Source organism: Lissotriton vulgaris, unplaced genomic scaffold (assembly GCF_964263255.1).
Source record: "Lissotriton vulgaris unplaced genomic scaffold, aLisVul1.2 SCAFFOLD_534, whole genome shotgun sequence".
Lineage (NCBI taxonomy): Eukaryota > Metazoa > Chordata > Amphibia > Caudata > Salamandridae > Lissotriton > Lissotriton vulgaris.
Window position 1 is genome coordinate 559,231 of NW_028252845.1, and position 18,560 is coordinate 577,790.

General features: G+C 44.9%; 1 protein-coding gene across 1 annotated transcript in view; it reads right to left on the bottom strand.

Annotated features, from left to right (window-relative positions):
- Window positions 1–18,560, bottom strand: part of LOC147661249 (NFX1-type zinc finger-containing protein 1-like) — an 805,409-nt gene that overhangs the window by 470,433 nt on the left and 316,416 nt on the right. The window contains exons 10-12 of the mRNA XM_086951201.1: window positions 9,787–9,861; window positions 9,300–9,374; window positions 8,021–8,312 (exon numbers count right to left, since the gene is read on the bottom strand). Coding sequence (XP_086807327.1) covers window positions 8,021–8,312; window positions 9,300–9,374; window positions 9,787–9,861 — 442 coding nt within the window. The remainder of the gene's footprint in view (window positions 1–8,020; window positions 8,313–9,299; window positions 9,375–9,786; window positions 9,862–18,560) is intronic.

Sequence of the window (18,560 nt, forward strand, 5' to 3'; positions counted from 1 at the left end):
CACTCCCGGAACGTCGATGACTCCGACCTCGCGACCTGTCCCTCGACCTCCCGTGGGACCGGGACCGGGACCTGGAGCGGCGCGGGGCCGACTGCCTCAGCTCGAGACGCTTGCGGGACCGCTCCCGCCTAGCCTTCGACGTCAGGGCCCGGCAGTCGGAGCAGGTTCGATCGTCGTGGTCGAGGCCTAAGCACTTCAGGCACCGGCGATGGGGGTCCGTGACCGACATGAGTCGGCCGCACTTCGAACAAGGCTTGAACCCGGGCATCCCTGGCACCGATAGTCGAGACAGTCGACTAAAGAGAAGATCAAAAAGGATCAAAATTTTTCAGTCAAAAAGTGACTGGGGGTAGAGCTTCTTCCGGATCTGCGCTAGCTGGCGCGGAAAAAAGAAGAACTGACGTCAGCGCGCATGGGCGCCGTCTAAGTACTCCGACGACGTCATCCCGGCGCTCACGACGCCGACGACGGACGCGGAGCCGCAGACGACGCCTACCGGCGCGCAGGGGTATTGCTACGCAAAAGTTTCCGTATCCAGTCTGACGCCTGGGGATATTCTAAGGTAAGGAATCTATCACTAACGTGTCTCTTTCAGATAACCAGATTAAAAAAATATATGTTTTTCTTATATCCCATGCCCTGACTATGATACCTTAATGTGAAACCCCATTCACCTTGTTTAATTTTTCCTTTTTTTAGGTCTTGCCTAGGCAGCACTTGCGCTGACTCTTCGAGAAATGCAGTATTCAGGTCTGGACTTGAAGTTCTGCCTATTTTCTGCTCATCTTTTCATTTGGCTGCTGTTACTGTCCTTTGTAAATAGTGGCTTATGAATCGTGAATAGGCTTAATAGTTCCTCCTTAGTACCTTCTTTTTTCCTTTTGTAACATCCAATGAGGACTGCCCCTGTAACATGTTTTGTAACTCAGTATGTTTTATTTACAGTCTCTGAACACTGTTTTCCTAAATGACTTTATCCAATTGCACGCACAGCATGCTCTCCTGCAACCCCTTGTTTTTGAAGCAGCGTGGCACACCCCGCTTTATTTCATCTTATGTTTTTGCTTCAACAATGGCTGCCGCACCATTAATGCTGCTAACGCCATGAGCCGAGCATTATTTTATGTTTTTTCGAAGCCGCACTTTATGGTTTTTTTCAACATTGCAGCGCACTTCAGGTTCAAGAATGGCGGCGGCACATTTCTTTTGTTATGCATGGCTCGCCCAAATCAATTAAAATACTGCACACAGCATGGCAAGCTGCTTTTCAGCTTCAACAATGGCGGCTGCTTGGCCTGATCTTATTCCTCCTCTCTCAGATCAAAGACCCACTCCTGCCTCCAACCCCCAGGTGGCACGCTTTAGGTTTCAGAACATCGCCCGCTTTCATATTAACAACACGGGTGCCGCCTTTTGCATGGTAAATGCTTGTTACATTTGCTAACGCTCACTCCCCCTCCTTGGCTACAGCGGGTGCCTCCTCCTCCCTCCTGACCTAGAGAATGGAGGCTTTTGCACTGCATCTAATACCAAGGACACACAGAACCAGTGGTGGCTGGTGACATTTGAAAGTGGTGAGGCGTAATTACTGTATTGTGGCGAGCGAGCGTAGCGAGCGAGCCCGAACCACCTACTAGGGGTTCCCCGATAACATTTTGAAAAAAGAATGGGCAAATGGTGCATTCTCAAGCAAATTTGAGAAAGAGGTGGCTTGGCAAACACATCTCTTTGAGTAACCAGACAAGTCTCTGTGCACTTGCACAGCTACATCACTCTCCCTGCATTCACATAGGCACACTACTCACCCTGCACTCTTAGACCCATTGCTCACCCTTCCCTGACACATCACTAAGCATGCATTCACCCATCTACATCACTCACCCTGGAGTCACACAGGCACACTGCTCAACCTGCACTCACACAGACATTACTCACCCTTCTCTGCACTGCACTCAATAGGTTTAATTTATTATAGCCTGTCTAGGCCTGACATTGGCTGGTAACAGACTACAGTAGAACCACCCTGCTTAAGCAATCCCCAGGAAAGCTCATGGAACATAACACCCTACAACACGACTTAAAATCATAACAAGTCCCCACTGCACTAGGAAAATGGGAAAGGCTGAATGGACCTAAATATACGGAACGAGTATTCTATCATGTCAAATATAAAATGAATTAAAACGTTTGAAAATATTCATTTATCTGTCCAGTTTAACATCTTAGACACGGTGCAAACAAAATGGGGCAATTCCAACACTGTAAATACCATTAACATAAAATCCATCCATATCGGCACAGGTGCAGTAACCTGTACAAATGATGGTGAAATAACACAGTGGATAGAGATGTATTTTAACTTTGAAGTGCATCAGTGACAGGAGAATTGCATGTGTGATTAGCCACACATCCGAGACAATGTGGGCAGTGTTGGCCAAAGGCAATAGAAAGCAAGTAATGGGCACCAATAAACTCCCACTCTTGGGCAAACCTGACAACCTTGTATCCATTTTCACCATATTAACCACTGACACAAGGACAAGGGCCTTGGACCGGGTGGTTCCGAAGGGGTTCCTTGACTTTAGAGCACTTTAGAGCTGCAGCACTGTCCGAGCAGGTGAGCAATAACACCTACACCCCGCAACACAAACAAAGGTATCTGGGCCGACTTCCATTCCTTGATTAGGTTGCAAAGACCATGGTGGTTTAGGACAATACGGGAGCTTCATGTACAAGTTGGATTTGTGCTCAGTGTACAGATTTCCATCTCACCTGCATATTTGCAACATGATGACGTCTCTTCTCCGGTACCCATGTGAAAAATGCCGAAACCATGTGATGTCAGGTCTGTTTACAACTGTCTAATAAGTGAGAAAATACCCTGATTTCCAAAATAGACCTATCAACCTCAATCACTCTGCAAAGCCCTGGCTTCACGAGCAAGCTTCTCTTAACACCTAATTAATCTAAAATGGAAACCAAAGAAGGTGGCGCACATGCAGGGTGTCAAACTGAAAAATAAACATGAATGAGTCCTAACAGTGCCTCAATATTTCATGTTTAAAGCATCAATAATTAGGTAATAAATAATTTCCACATCAGCCACCAATATTTTACTTGTACAGATATGACACAGAAATAATGTAAACAGGAAGGGACTTGGCGGATTCAAGTGGAAATACGTAATTTCCTTCAAGCTGCTAAGATACAGCCAGCCACCACTGCGATTTATGAGGTCAATGGATTGGGTTACGATGCAAAAAGCATTTTAAGTAGATCCATTTTTTCTGGGTATTAGGTCTATAAACAAAAAGGCCAAGTGGAGTTTAAGTAAGACGGATTTGGCTAGGGAACCGGAGCCGCGAATCCATGAATTACACATGTTAGTGGGGATAAATTTCTCCGGCTGTTTCCTGCAGGAGCTTAATTTATGGGGCACATATGGGAATAGTGAGGTAGCAGGTACTGAGCGGGAGAATTGTGCACAAGTGCTCGATTGGCACCACTGCTCGCAGGCGTCATTGATAATCATGTTAGTGGGCAGTCGCGGCTCGCGGGGGGATGTCGCGCGGGTGGGATGTCGCGCGGGTGGGGGAGAATTATATAAAACAAAACTTACCTCACCAGCTGCCGGTCCGGGTCCGCGCCACCTGTTCTGCTCCCCTTCTTGGCGCCTTCACTTCACAAATGGCACTGGACTGGCAGCCCCTCTCAGTCAATACTGGCGCTGGTTCAGCGCCAGGATTGGCTTGGGGCACAGGTTACTTTTCGCCCGCAGCACGCCCATTAGGAGACCGAAGGCCTCCTAATGGGCATGCGCAAAAAAACACAAACACAAGTGCGCATGAGCGGGCACAGGTAAAACAATTCACCCTCCGTCCTCACTCATGCGCACTTGTGTTGCTGCCTGCTGGCCCTGGTGACAATCATGTCAATCAACATGACGCCAGACCGCCCACCCCTTCAGAGTCTGAAGGGGTGGGCGGTCCGACGTCATGCTGACTGACATGATTGTCAGTTCTCCCTCGGCGTCTTTGAACTTAAGTAAACTGATTCAGTTTACTTAAGTTCAGAAAAGCCGAGGGAGCTGGGGCGGCTGCGGGCGGGGGGGCTACGCCCCCACGCCCCAATGGACGCACCGCACCTGCAGAGAACTCAGTGTTGTCAGCCTGCTTGCCCTTGCTCCACGGCTGTTCTAAACAGCGCCGTCTTTTTAGAAGGTTGCATTCTCTAAAACGGTCTGTAATTCTCCATGTTATTTTATCTGGATGCTTATTTTACCCGCATTTTTAAAAGACAATAAACATGGGGTATTCTCAAAACGGCACAGAACATTCTTTAAAAAAATCACCAATATATTTGTATATGTAGATTTAATTGCAAAGGAATCAATCCACGTCACCATTCCTTTTTATATATACATTTTATCACAAAGGAATCGTGCTGCGTACTGTTATCAGTATTATTTGGCATGTTTTGATTTAATCAATTATATACATTTTACCATGTTACAGATATGCTCTACTGACTCCCCTCTCGCTTTTTAGGTCTCGGACTAGGCAGTGCATGCGCTGTCTCGTCAGAGAGATGCTGTATACAGTATAGTGGGGGAAGCTCCGCCCACTTTCCGGCTATCTTTTTAATTGGCCAAAATTGTAAATACTACATTCTCATTGATGTTCGGCAAGTTAGTCCCGCCTCCTCACGGCCATGACATAATTTTTATCCCTCCCTGGCTATCAGCCCCTTTACTTTCAAAACACTTCTGTTCCCCTGACTCCGCCCATTCCCTCCGCAATGTTACTCGCTTCTATGCTCACCACAGCCCCCACCATCCACTCCTGTTCCTGTCTTCTTGCACAACTGCAGTTTTATTTGCAATGCAATAGGACTCGTGTTAATGCGAGTTTAATTGCATTTTCAAATGCTTATCTTCTCCTCTCATTGGCTGACTGGATTTGGACTCTTTTTTGCCTGACATGTCCAGTCCCTTGTTCACACTCCTGCTCCGGTACCGGAAGCGGAAGCATTGCGGCTGTAATACAAATGCGCATCCTGCTTTAACGACAGCAGGCAGGAGCTTACAGCGCTTGCCATTACCAGAACCTCAATGGCGGCTGCACTTTGGAGCGCTCTCTGCCACCTAGACTGTGCAGGGTCCAGGGCCCACAACTGTACCGGGAGTTTGTACTCAAGTGAAGCAAACACACACCGGAGCAGGGCAGGATTTGAGGTCCGAGAGGCACCTTACATGTGTGGGTGTCCTGAGAGGTGCACACAATGGTACCTGCAGGCAGCACGGTTACAGTTCTGTAGAGAAATGTGACCGGTAACCGCGGTTCCAGGAAAGCTGCACCCTCTGACACAGAAGGAGGAAGCGGGACGGGCTGCTCTCCCCACTTGCGACCAATGCCCTCGCTGCTAAGGGAGGAAGACGCAGTGTGAGTGAAAAACGGTAGACTAACCAGTGGATGCGGAAAGCAACAGGGCATACTGCCAACAGGGAGACATAAATACAGGCATCCCCTATTGAGACAGAGAGGGGAAAGGCAGGCTGCTCCCGCCGCCACCTCTCCGGGCCAGAGGAGCAGTCTCACCGCAAGGAGCAGGCGCAGGTGTGCAGCAGGTTACTAGAATGCAAACCCGGTGCTCGCCGTCACATCAGTTAAGTGTTCCGGCATGGCTCTCTGAGCAGAGCGGGCTTAGCGTGTTTAACATATAGCAGGTGTGTGCACATATGCACTTTCTTCCACAGGGTCTAAATTAGAGGGGCTGGGTGAGACAGGAGAGGCGTAACCCCAATTCCACCTTATTGTTTTGCTCATCAGGCTTTTCGATGGGATTGAGGGCGTGGGCGCCGGGCACACTAAGTGTTTCAAGGTGCAGACGTATTTTAAAGATCTCATCATAACAAACCGGTTTCAAGGTATGAACATCAACTATGACTATCTGGATGTACATATCTGGAGCTGTTATTGTAGTGGTTGTGCCTCTCATACGTCTTACCGTCGTCCATGTAACTCGACTGGTACAAAATGCTCCTAAACTTTGTCTCACGATCCCTTGCAACTGTCACGTTTTTCGTCAGCACTACTTGAGAACTGTGTCTTTGTCTAGGCCCCCGACTCTACCCTCTTGCCTGCCCCATCTATAAGGTTTAACATGATGCTGGCATTTCTAGTGGGGGTTATTTTGGTTCTACACGTCTCGTCGGTGTCATTGTAAGGGCCCTCACGTCTGCTTGGGATGTTCTGTAGTCCAGTACTGCTAGTTAAGGCTACATATACTGTTTTGGGGAACCACATTATTGCTTCCATTTCAATGTGGATACTGTGGAAGACACACATATATTATCTACTAGCAGCCCGCCCCAGCGTTGCCCGGGGCAGAAGTGGGCTGGGGGCAGCATTTCAGGCTTGAGTGCACTCCCGCCCCGGCCCCTGTCCGCCACGATATTGTCTGTGTCCCGGACAATGTTGTGGCTGGCGGGGGCCGGCGCAGGAGTGCACGCAAGCCCGAAATGCTGGCCCCAGAGCCTGAGCCTTACCTCAGCCGCATTTGGTCAGGGCCAACCTCCTGCACCGGCTCCCTCCCACCCCGACATTTCCTGTGTCCTAGAGCCTTACCTGAGCTGCCGCTCCTCCCCGCGCTCCTCACTTTACCGCCACTCCTTCTCGTCATCACGTGCGTTGTGGCCAGCGCTACGTCGCGGCCAGCGCAGCGTCGCGGCCGGCGCTGCTTTCAGGGCACTACTTTTTTTTTAAGTTATATTTTTAAATTTGTTTTTTCTTTAACTTTTCTATAGCCTATGTCCATCTGCACACCCTGAGGATTACAACAATGTATTTGGTGTGTGGATTGGCACTGTGGTTCCCGAGTTTACCTTGCCAAAAGGTTTGTGTTCTCTCTTTATAATAGTAGTATAGATTGAGTTCACTTATCTTTTGGGCAGATGTGGGTCCGTGGAAAAATCCGAACCATTTTGCTTTATCTATGTGCACTGCATACAACCATCACCACTGATTCTGTGTGAGGTGGAAGAAACACTGTCACATGTGCTAAACTGAGATTAAGCAGGGCTTTCATTACTGTGGTGGTAGAACACTGCTCCCATTAGGTGCTCATGTCTTAGTTTTTACGAAATATGTTATAAATGCTCAAAGGGCTTCCTTTACAGACTTCCCTGGCTCAGGTGGTTGCTGGTAGCCTGGTACTGCCACTTGTTGACAGATGGTGTTTATGTGCACAGGGGAAGAGTGCGACAGATCTGTTTATGTGCACAGGGGAAAAGCGCGACCTGCACTGCACAGTGCCTGGCGAGCCTGGAACAGGAAGGGATGAGGATTAATGGCCGCATCAGGGAGGGGTGAGGGGGAATTGCTCAGCAGAGGAAGGGGTGAGTAAAGAGGCTACTGTGCTGCCAATGAGGTGAGAGGAAGTCTGTATGCTGGGGTGGGGCTAGTATTCAGTTCGTACATCACTCTAGAACCCCACGGCGCTCAGTACACAGTTTTCCTTGTGACCAACGTACTTTTTTTTAAATGTCTTTATTAACTTTTTAATACAGCGCAAACCTATCTTCAAGGAGCAGCTTAGGTCCATACAGAGAATGTTTCTGTTGCACCCTTTCCTCATGTTCTGTGTTTGGTAAAGTGTAAAATACATCACAAACTACTTGTTGAGCAGCGTTGGAAGTGCGTTATTGATCGAGTTGAACCGCTGCAGATGTGCCTGCTGCTTGGTTTGGAGTTTATCACTTCTATCCTCCTAGCTCGGCAGTCACTGCTGTGATTACTCTGTTGCTTCTCATACTACTAACACTAATGTTATGTTACTGCTCTTACTACTTTTTTACAAATTATACTGTTACTACTAATGTACTAATGCTGCTGTCACAAAGCTACTCACGCCCATAATTTGTATGCCAGTTCTCTATCATATAAGCCCATGGTTGTCAATTCATGTTGCATCAATGATGTAGTCCTGAAACATCAACATCTACTCTACATTGCCGACCTACCTGTTCCAGGAGGGCCTTGAATCAACACAAATTCCCGCGTTAAAGCTGTCTCAATAGCTTTAATCTGAGACTCATCCAGGAGAGGAAATCTCTTCGGCATCCACACTTGAGTGTTGAAGGGATCCGCTGAGGCCATATTTATTCTGCTCTTCATGCAATGAGATTGGATGGACAGACATGGTGCCGCTTCACTGGAAGACGAGCTTTCGCCTTCCTCCATTTTGGTGTTTTCCCGATCCTGTAACACGTGTCCAGGTGAATCAAGCGAGTGATCCACGTCTCTGGCCTCTCCCTGTGAATCCAAGTAAGGACAGGGTGAATCAGAGTGTCATGCTCCACAGACCTACAAGATGGATTTGCAGGCACCACTAAAGTTAGTCTGAGATGCAACCTGAACTTGAATGTGTAAACTTACTACAACCACTGGATATCTTTCATTGGTGGAACCTATAAAGTGGATGTACCTGAAGGTGGGGATATGGTCTGCGCTTAGCATGCCAGATAGCTGGAAGAGGATGTAGGGAGCACCATTCCTAATGAATCCTGTCATAACATTGCCTTCAAAGGGAAATCTTTGGCTGGTGTTTCTGCAGGGAAGTCTTTCTTACCATGAAGCAGCAGGCACAGAGTTATACAGGGCTGAGTTATCCCTTCTACTGCTGAATCAAGAAGGATATGTAGATCCAATTAGTAGGGCAATGAGCTGTGAGTTCCGCCCTTGCCGATGGGGGCACGCCACCCTACAGCCTGCGCTTCTCTAAAGCTTTCCTGTATCCTCACATATCCCTGGATGCTCTGTAACGAGGCGTGACACCAGAAAGCATGAAGGGCGAGCCCAGTAGTGGATTACTTCCTACAGCCAGTGTAACTTGATTCAGAAGTAAACTTGTGTAAATACACTTTATTAACTCCATCCCAAGCATGCCCAAACTCAGCCTGGCTAACCTGCTCCTCCAGAGGTCTTACAAACCACCTGTCGACAGAAGCTGAGATTTCACCAAAGTTATGGGAGTCCACATCCTCGTTAGCTGTTATTGAATTAATAGAGCCTCTCAGCCCAATGATGGACCATTGAACTTTTCTGGAAAAACATTTATTTCAAAAAGGCATATGTGTGGTACTATCACTGAGGTACAATCAACCCATGCTAGTCATTGTTTAAGACATAGAAATAAATACCTGACTGACATTATTATAAAGATTATAAAGTAGTCCAACAGTGGTAGCGCTAGGCAACATAGGCTGTTGCTAATGATTTCATTGTCAGTAGGACCTTTACCTTTTCAGCATCTGAGGTCCCTGCCTGGGGGGCAGAAGCACTATCCATCAGGGGCGGGTCACTTACAGCCTTGTCCTAGAGAGCAAACAAATGCCATAACCAGGTGAAATAGAGGTTGTCATTTAATAGCTCTATTTAATATTGTAGATGGAAATCAAATCAAGTTATATATTTGTTTCTGCAAAAATGTGTAAAACGATGGATTAGGATTAAGGTTATAGCCCTAACCCTTAATCTTACATTAACATGTAAAAGATGTGTGCACACAAATTACAGACAACAAGCCATTCCTAAATGTAATTACATATTTCCAAACGAGATAAAGACAATGGATGCACAAACCTCAACTCTAGTCCTTACTCCAACACCACTCTTAACCCTCTCCCTTCCCTAAGTATAAGTCTAGCTTCCATAACCCAAAAGCCTTACCCCCAACCAACCCTCCCAAAGTTGCCGATGTTTGTAGGAAATGCCAACTTGATCTTACCTTTTTAGTATCTGTGAGGGGAGAATGTGGTGCAGCAGCAGTACTCATCAGCTGTGGACCACTAACTGACTTCATCTGTGTGTAAAGAAGTTATACTTTTAAAGTTAGTTTCGGGTGAAAATAGAGTCTATTTAACAGCTTGATGTTGTTGGCAAAAATCAGGTTAGGCATTTGTACTAAAACTGTGAATATGGAAAATAGATACTGGTAAAGGAATACACTATGTGAATACCAATCAAAGACAAGCAAATATATTTATTTAAACACCATGAACAGTACATACGCACCTCAGCCCCACCTAATTATATCTGTAAAGTCATAATATTAGCATTACCTTAAATGTAAGCATAACCATAACAGTCCTCATCCTAAACCTAAATGTTTCCCTAATTATAACCCTGAATCTAACACTAACCCTACCCCACATCCTAACTGTACCTCTAACCCCAACTCAAACTTCATTCCTACTGCAACTCTAATATCAACATATTATCTAACCCTAGCCTTAAACCTGACCTTAATCATAACACTGCTACCTTGTCCCCTACCCTTATCTTAACCCAATCCCCTTGTCCTAACCCTATCAGTAGCTTGTTGTAAATAAAGTATCTTCAGTGGCCAGGTGATGTGTAGATATATATTGTAGATTTATTGATAAGTTAACAGCATCAGAAAGTTACTGGAAGATGTTAAGTCCAGGTGATGCCCCACCAGGAGCAGCCTCTCTCATGCTCAGCCTGCACACTTCAACTGACACTCCCAACCTCACCAGGCACCCATGCATTCCACAACATCATCAATCATCCAACATTCCAGACATCTCCAAGCACACCAACACTCATTCTGGCTGGGCAGTAAGGAAGAGATACATAGGCAAGGGGAAAGGCAACAGTAGACCATAACACATCCCCCTTCCTAAGGAAACCAAAATAAATTAAAAGCAATTGAAAGTACACAAGGCAATCAAATTAGAAAATCCATTAGATTATAAAAGATGCATGAAAAGACACTGAGCAAATGAATCAAGGAACATATCAAATAAATGAAATGCATGACAATTCATTAAGCCAACAAATTCACACACCCAGAATCAAAATCAAAGAGTTTCAAAAAAAGAATCAGGCTTAGACAATACTAAAATTCAAGTCAAACATTTCAAAAGTAAAACAAGAGAAGCTTCGTAAGAAGGTGTCTTCTCATAGTCCAGTCTCATCAGAGAAAATCTTTAAGAGAAGCTTTGCAAGAAGGTGTCTTCTTCTAACACAGATCAAACAGGGAAAACCTTTCACCCATACAGGTGACAAACGTATATAAGGTACACACAGAGAAGCTTCATAAGAAGGTGTCTTCTCCTAACGTAGCCCAAACAGGGAACAACCTTTCACCCACAAAATCCAAACACTGCGGGAAACCGACACAATCATGTCAACAAATAACCACAAATAAGTGGTTGATAAACCAAAAGCAACAGGAAAACTAGGGGTAAAGTAGTGAGAGAGACCTTACACTCACACAGAGTATATTGACAACCACGCACACTAAAGTAACCAGGAACACTACACACTCACCTGCCCTTTTCCATGCAATAACAGAAGCAAAGACATTAGGCACATCCCTACAACCCCGTACAATGTTACCAGAAGGTCAACTTGGAAAGGAACACACTACCTCACCCGTCCCCCCCACCAAAACAGTGTAAAATAGTAAAGCACAAAATCAAAGTCTTTCACTCCGGTGAGCGATCTGTCACCCGAGGTCTTTTTCGAAAGCTTGATAGTACACATCCAATGCAGTGTAGAACAGTGTCTTCCTCATGGTCAATGTCCCACAGGTCATGTGAAACGTTTTGGTCATAGGGAGAGCTGAAATCCTTGCTCAAAAAGCACGCCACAGAGAATGTATATTTCCGATAACATATCTCTATTAACACCAGATGGAAAAGAGCTATTAGAGTCTCCCACTCTTCCCATGTAAACATGGTGCATCTCCAGTTAAAGCAGAAATACAGGCAGTGGCGGCACGTCTGAGTGCACTTCGTCGGGTGAGTCACAGTAAAATGTAGGCTACCACAACATCACAGGACTGCACAGCGAAGAGGAACAGCTCGCACCTCCCTGATGACAAGGAAAGAGACACTTACCACTGTAAAATGGTGGATAAACTGATAACCATTGTGTAGAACTTCAAAAACCGTGTACCGTAGCACCACCAACCTCAGCCTCTTCCTCTTATCCAAATAAAATATACAGTGCCAAATTCAGGAAATAATGTGTGGTTGCAGAAACGGGTAGGTCTGAAATGCCAATCCCAACATGGCGGCACGCAGCTCACGCTCCACCGGGTAGCTCTTGGCATTCCGGTATAGAAGCAGCAAAACCTGCAACAACATCAGAATGGACTCCTCGCGGTTGACACTGTAGGTGAGTTCCATGCACATTGCCCAGCTCGTGCAGAGTTCAAATAATAAGCGCAACTGTTTAACTGTGAACCGAATACCAAATTCAATTAACTGTATATAGTTACTCACTTGAAACATGGATACTGTTTCTTGCTTCGCCCAACGCACTTCCCCTGTAAACACTCTCTGGTAACATACCACGCATGTGTTATCTGCCATACAGCACTAACCTTGTTACTTAAAAGGCAGTGAAACACATTACTTGCACCATATAAGCGTTACCAGGGTGTGAAGTCACAGTTAGTCACTAGTTGAAACGCCCAAGTAAACCAGGTATAATTCCTTCCTTCACACGTCGATGCAGATAAATCCCAAGAGCCAGTTGCTACTGCCAGAAGCTGCTTGTTTGGGACAACAGCAAGGCAGCAGGATGGCAGAAATGTTCACAGTTGTTCAAAAACCAGCAATAAAAGATACAATGAAAATCAAACGCCCTGCTCTGCAGTAGTAGAAGGTCAAACGCTTGTCTGCTTTCCACTGTTTATTTTAAATGTAATACTTCCCATAAGTGCCGGTTTCATTGAACTCACGTCGTTGGTGCCAATCCCAAACACCATTCACTACTGATAAAACATCTTAACAGTTGTTCCACGAGTGTTAGGCAAGGGCAACCCCTCCAAGGATTGTAGTAATCTCCACAGTAACTGCACTCGAATCCGCAGTAGAAAGTCAAATGAAAGTCAAACGCCCTGGTCAGCAGGCTGTCCTGTTGACAAAGGACACTGGTGGGGCTGACCAAAGCGTATTTATATTAATCCTTAATTCTACTTTAAATTCCTTACTTAGTTAAATCCTTAGTTCCAGTAGCAGGGTAATCCTTCAGCAACACGCAGGTTCTTTTAAATCGTCACCAGTGTTGTAAATGAAGTATCTTCAGTAGCCAGGTAATGTGTAGATATATATTGTAGATTTATTGATAAGTTAACAGCATCAGAAAGTTACTGGAAGATGTTAAGTCCATGTGATGCCCCACCAGGAGCAGCCTCTCTCATGCGCAGCTTGCACACTCCAACTGACACTCCCAACCTCACCAGGCACCCATGCATTCCACAACATCATCAATCATTCAACATTCCAGACATCTCCAAGCACACCAACACTCATTCTGGCTGAGCAGTAAGGAAAAGATACATAGGCAAGGGGAAAGGCAACAGTAGATCATAACATAGCCCCTACCTCTGCCACAACCCTTAGCATACCCCAAACCTTACTCTAGCCATGCTCTTAACCTTCACCAACCTCTAATAACCCTGACCCTTAATCTTACTCTTAGTTCAAACCTACCTCATATTTAGCCAAATAGAATGTTGTAAATGCCTTTATTACTTTGGAAACATAAGGATCTTCATTATCAATATTATTTGAAGTCTACAGTATTTGTTCCAGGGAATACCCAATATGTATCCCAGAAGATACTTCAAAAATACTACCAACTCCGAAGAAAAAATTGAGGCAGGGCCAACCAAGATGGTTGACCTGGCATCTTCAATTAGGGCTTCCTGCAGTCCCTGTGCAATCTTATGCGATACAGTTGTCCCCCCTGAAGTCAAGCCACTGAATACGGCCCCCTGTGTGATGGGCACACTTGCTAAGTTTGTGTGTGTGTGTATACAAAACGAGGGAGGGTGATCAAATTTGATCAGGAGGGCAGAAGTACCACTCAAGGGGAGTGGAAGGTCCATCCGCAGTCCGTGCCCTAAGAGAGTATGTATCAAGAAAGATGGACTAGGCTGTTCCTGGTAAGGGTTAGTGTTAGTGTGCTGGTCACAAGGATGTGGGGACGTGGTGGTTGACGTATGCAAGCCTACCACTGGGTATCCATTGTGTTGGATATAATGGCCTCACACACCTTTGCAGGTGTCATGCTTAATCATAGGCAGTGCTCCTCGTCGGGTAGGCGGTGCAATCCCCGACGGGCAACACCTCAAAGAGGGGCTCTTTGGCGGAGATCTTTTTATCCAACTGCCTGTGGGTGAAGTGCGGGTGTGGGGCCAAGGGGTTGTAGACAGAACAGTGAATTAAAATGAAGCAAAGGGTACCAGAAACAACTTTATTCAGGCGGTCCCTTGCTTCAATTAAAAACGGAAGCTAGTCTGGGTTTACTGGAAATTAATGTTTCCTGGCTCTAGACTAGACTATATGTGGGGCGTGCGATTTTTCCCAAATGAGGGGAGCCTACCGATTCCCCTCATTTCTCAACGTGGACGCCGATCGCTCACACCGTCACGAGAAATCCATACATTTGGGAAAAATCGTACGCCCCACATATGGTCAAGAGTCCAACCACAACACGGTAGCACAACCAACAATACCTATTTTAAGAAATGCTTTGACGTCATTTTGGACATACGTCTTCTACCTGGTCTCGAGCGGGGCCGGGTTGGAATTATCACCGGCCAAGCGACCTGCGGTCCGCCACCCTTAATTTTCAGCCCTGAGGAGTCACGGAATTACTGTATTCCCATGCGACGAAACACGTGTCGGCTGGCCAACAAGATACAATAAAAGAAGAACTATACAAACATTGGTGTTTTCTCTGACAGCGGCGACCTGAACTTTGAAGTATCCATTGAGATACAAAACCACTGTACTTTTTCATTGAGGTTGTGCAACAGGCATTTGCTTGCTTTCATGTAGAGTGTGGTCTTCACCACACACTTTAAGAGGGGTTATAGGGCTCTTCCCCTTACCTGTTTGCACCTTCACTCTTAATACATCAACACATAACACTTTGCGCTTTAATAAGGGCTGTGCGCCCAGCATTTCCCCTACTCTAAAAACCCTGTTCTAAACTGAATCCCCAAGCATTTGCAATGCAATAGGTCTCGCATTAGGAAAGTTTGAGCTATTGGTATTGTAAATGTCAATTTATTTATTTATGTTTTGTTTTTGAAAATAGCGAAATTAATAGCTTTGTCATTTACAATGCCAATAGTTATAACTTTCGCAAATGTGACACCTGTAGCATTTGTAATGCAGTATGTGTTGTATTTACGTGAATTACATGTATTGATATTACAAATAACAATGGCTTTTAATTTTTATTCAATAATTAATACTTAAATAAAAGTTATTGTAATTTATAATGGCAATAGCTTAAAGTTTTGTAAATAAATTTTGTGAAGATTATGTTCAGTGTATTTTATTGTGACGAAAATCCAAGAACAGAAGTGAAATATTAACATATTTTTGTGACATTTGTAATAAAGCTTGAAACATTGAAAGAACATATTTGAACCAGGTGTTGTTGAATGGTTGCACAGATTGATGCTGTGGTGGCGCTGAGTGATGTTGTGATGGCGAACGAGTGATGCTGTGGTGTTCAGTGATGCTGTGGTAGCGCATAGTGATGTTGTGGTGCCCCTGAGTGATACTGTGGTGGTGCGGAGTGATGCTGTATGCTATGCTATATTTTGTTTTGCTATCCTATGTTTTGTTTTGTTATGCTATGCTATGTTTTGCTATGCTATGCTTTTATTTGTTATGCTATGCTATGCTGTGTTTTGTTATGCTATGCTATGTTTTGTTATGCTATGCTATGTTTTGCTATGCTATGCTTTGTTATGCTATGTTATGCTATGCTATGTTTTGTTGTGTTTTATTATGCTATGCTATGTTTTGCTATGCTATGCTGTTTTGTTGCGTTTGGTATGCTATGTTTTGCTATGCTATGTTTTGTTGTGTTTTGTTTTGTTAAGCTATGCTATGTTTTGTTGTGTTTTGCTATGTTTTGTTATGCTATGTTTTGTTCTGTTATGCTATGTTTTGTTATGCTATGCTATATTTTGTTTTGCTATCCTATGCTATGTTTTGTTATGCTATGCTATGTTTAGTCTTGCTATCCTATGCTTTGTTTTGGTATGCTATGCTATGTTTTGTTGTATTTTGTTAAGCTATGCTATGTTTTGTTGTGTTTTGCTAAGCTATGCTTTGTTATGCTATGCTATGTTTTGTTATGCTATGCTATGTTTTGTTGTGGTTTATTATGCTATGCTTTGTTTTGCTATGCTATGTTTTGCTATGCTATGTTTTGTTATGCTATGTTTTGCTATGCTATGTTTTGTTATGCTATGTTGTGTTTTGTTATGCTATGCTATGTTTTGTTATGCTATGCTATGATTTGCTATGCTGGTGAGGTGTGTGTGTGAGGGTGAGTGAGAGTAAAGGGGTGTGAGGGTGTGTGAGGGTGTGTGAGGGTGAGGGTGTGTGAGGGTGTGTGATGGTGAGAGGGTGTGAGGGTGAGGGTGTGTGAGAGGGTGTGTGAGGGTGAGGCGGTGTGAGGGTGAGGGGGTGTGAGGGTGAGGGGGTGTGAGGGTGTGTGAGGGTGAGGGGGTGGTGGTGAGGGTGTGAGGAGGTGAGGGGATGTGAGGGTGGGTGAGGGGTGAGGGTGTGTGAGGGTGAGGTTGTGTGAGGGTGTGGGTGTTTGAGGGTGAGTGAGGGTCTGTGAGGATGAGAGGGTGAGGGTGCGTGAGGGTGTGTGAGGGTGTGTGAGGGTGAGGCGTGTGAGGGTGTGTGAGGGTGAGGGTGTATGAGGGTGAGGGAGGTCATTAATATCAGTTTAACACCTTAATACAGTAATCAGCAACTGAAAGGTAACCTTCCCTCGCGTGATAAATGGTCTATCACAGCTCGGCAACACAAGTGGTAGCGTTTTTAGTCACTTTTAAACTGACCGAGCTACAAACTATTTTTTGTTAAAATCTACAAACTATGCAGATGATGGCAAGAGTGGCAAATCCATAGTTACGCAGAAAAGGTTGCAGAATTGCTTAATTTCAGGGGCTTCTGGTTACACTTTATTACCTTGACCCCCAAGGGAGGTTATAGCATGACTCCTGAGAGCCCCAAGATATAAACTATGTGCCAAAAACATAAACTTTGCATTCCACGGAGGAAACTATAAAAAGTGCATATTTACAAGTGAAACTGTATATGTTTTTATGGTAAGTGACAACAAATAAATACACTTTTTGTGATACTAGGAAGGACAATGAATGTTAAAAAGTACACGTTTTGACAGAGAAAATGTTTTCCCCGCGGAGAAAATAAATATAAATATATTTGTTTAGCACATTCGGCTGCCTACCCCAAGTGTCGAATTGTATGCTAAGTCCAGGCCTCTGTTCGACAGATTTTGTGAATGGCAAAAAAAGTGTAAAAGAATGTTCAGGCGGACCTGTACGGCTGTAAGTATTTTTACACTGTCTGACATTTGCTGGGCCAGGAGTGGGACTTCTGGGTGGGGTTCATTGGTCCAGAAGCACACCACACGCCAAACACTGAACCCCAATTAGTGTGCCCAAGTTCACGAACATCTAGCAACAGGCTTGTACAGCTATAAAACTTTGTCACGTTCAAGTGTTATTTCAAGAAAAGTGCTCGTTAATTTTCATTGACAAGTTTTGAAAAAATGTTGATCCACGTCAGGTGTCAATCAAAAATGCACTTTATAATTAGAATTTCAATAGGTTACAATGTCTTCTCAATTGAATAGTTTAATTTCGATTGTTTCCCATCCTCAGTGCACTTTTGGCTCTATGGCCATTTCTCAGTTGGCATTAATCAGCAGAACTTCGGGGCACATGTTGAAAAGACATTGCTTTTCTTTTGCATCTTTAAAAGTATAAAATGTATTGTGTGTAGGCCCATCAATGATTTAAAAAAAATAAAAACTCGGAAAACCTTTCAAGAGGAATAACTTCAGATGTGACGACTCCTTTTGGTTCCTCCCACGTTTCAGCATCTCGGTGCTAGAAAGCGTATACCTATGCTGCTGGGGGCGGTTGTCAACTATACTTATCTATGTTGTGATAATGTGGTGTTGTGTAACGCTCTGACTCAAATGCTCTATGTTGACTCGTTATCTTTGATGTGAACTTTTGCTGTTGGGGAAGAGTAATCGGGTAGGGAAACAAGCTCTCGGCATTGCTGTGGCGGGGGGTAATAGGGCTGACTCCCAACTCAAAAAGTTAAATTAAAAAAAATGAGAAGAGAGGCATAGGTTTCCGGGGCACAGGGGTGGTGGCAGAGGGAAGAGAAGGGTTAGAGTAAGAGTGGAAGGCGAGGAGGGAGCGAGAAAGATCGACTGGAAAGGGAGAGACTATGAACGCAGTCAGGGAAGAGACAGAGGAAAGTGGAGAAGGGAGAGGGCATAGATTAGAGGGGGAGGGTAATAAGCAGAACTTCGGTGCACGTGTTGAAAAGACGTGTTGCCAAGTTTCAGTCATTGCTTTTCGTCTATGGTGGTGTGAACGGATGCAATAGTTTCTCCACTTGGCACCAGTTGAAGCTGAGCAGAGGAAAGGCAGCGCTGGGA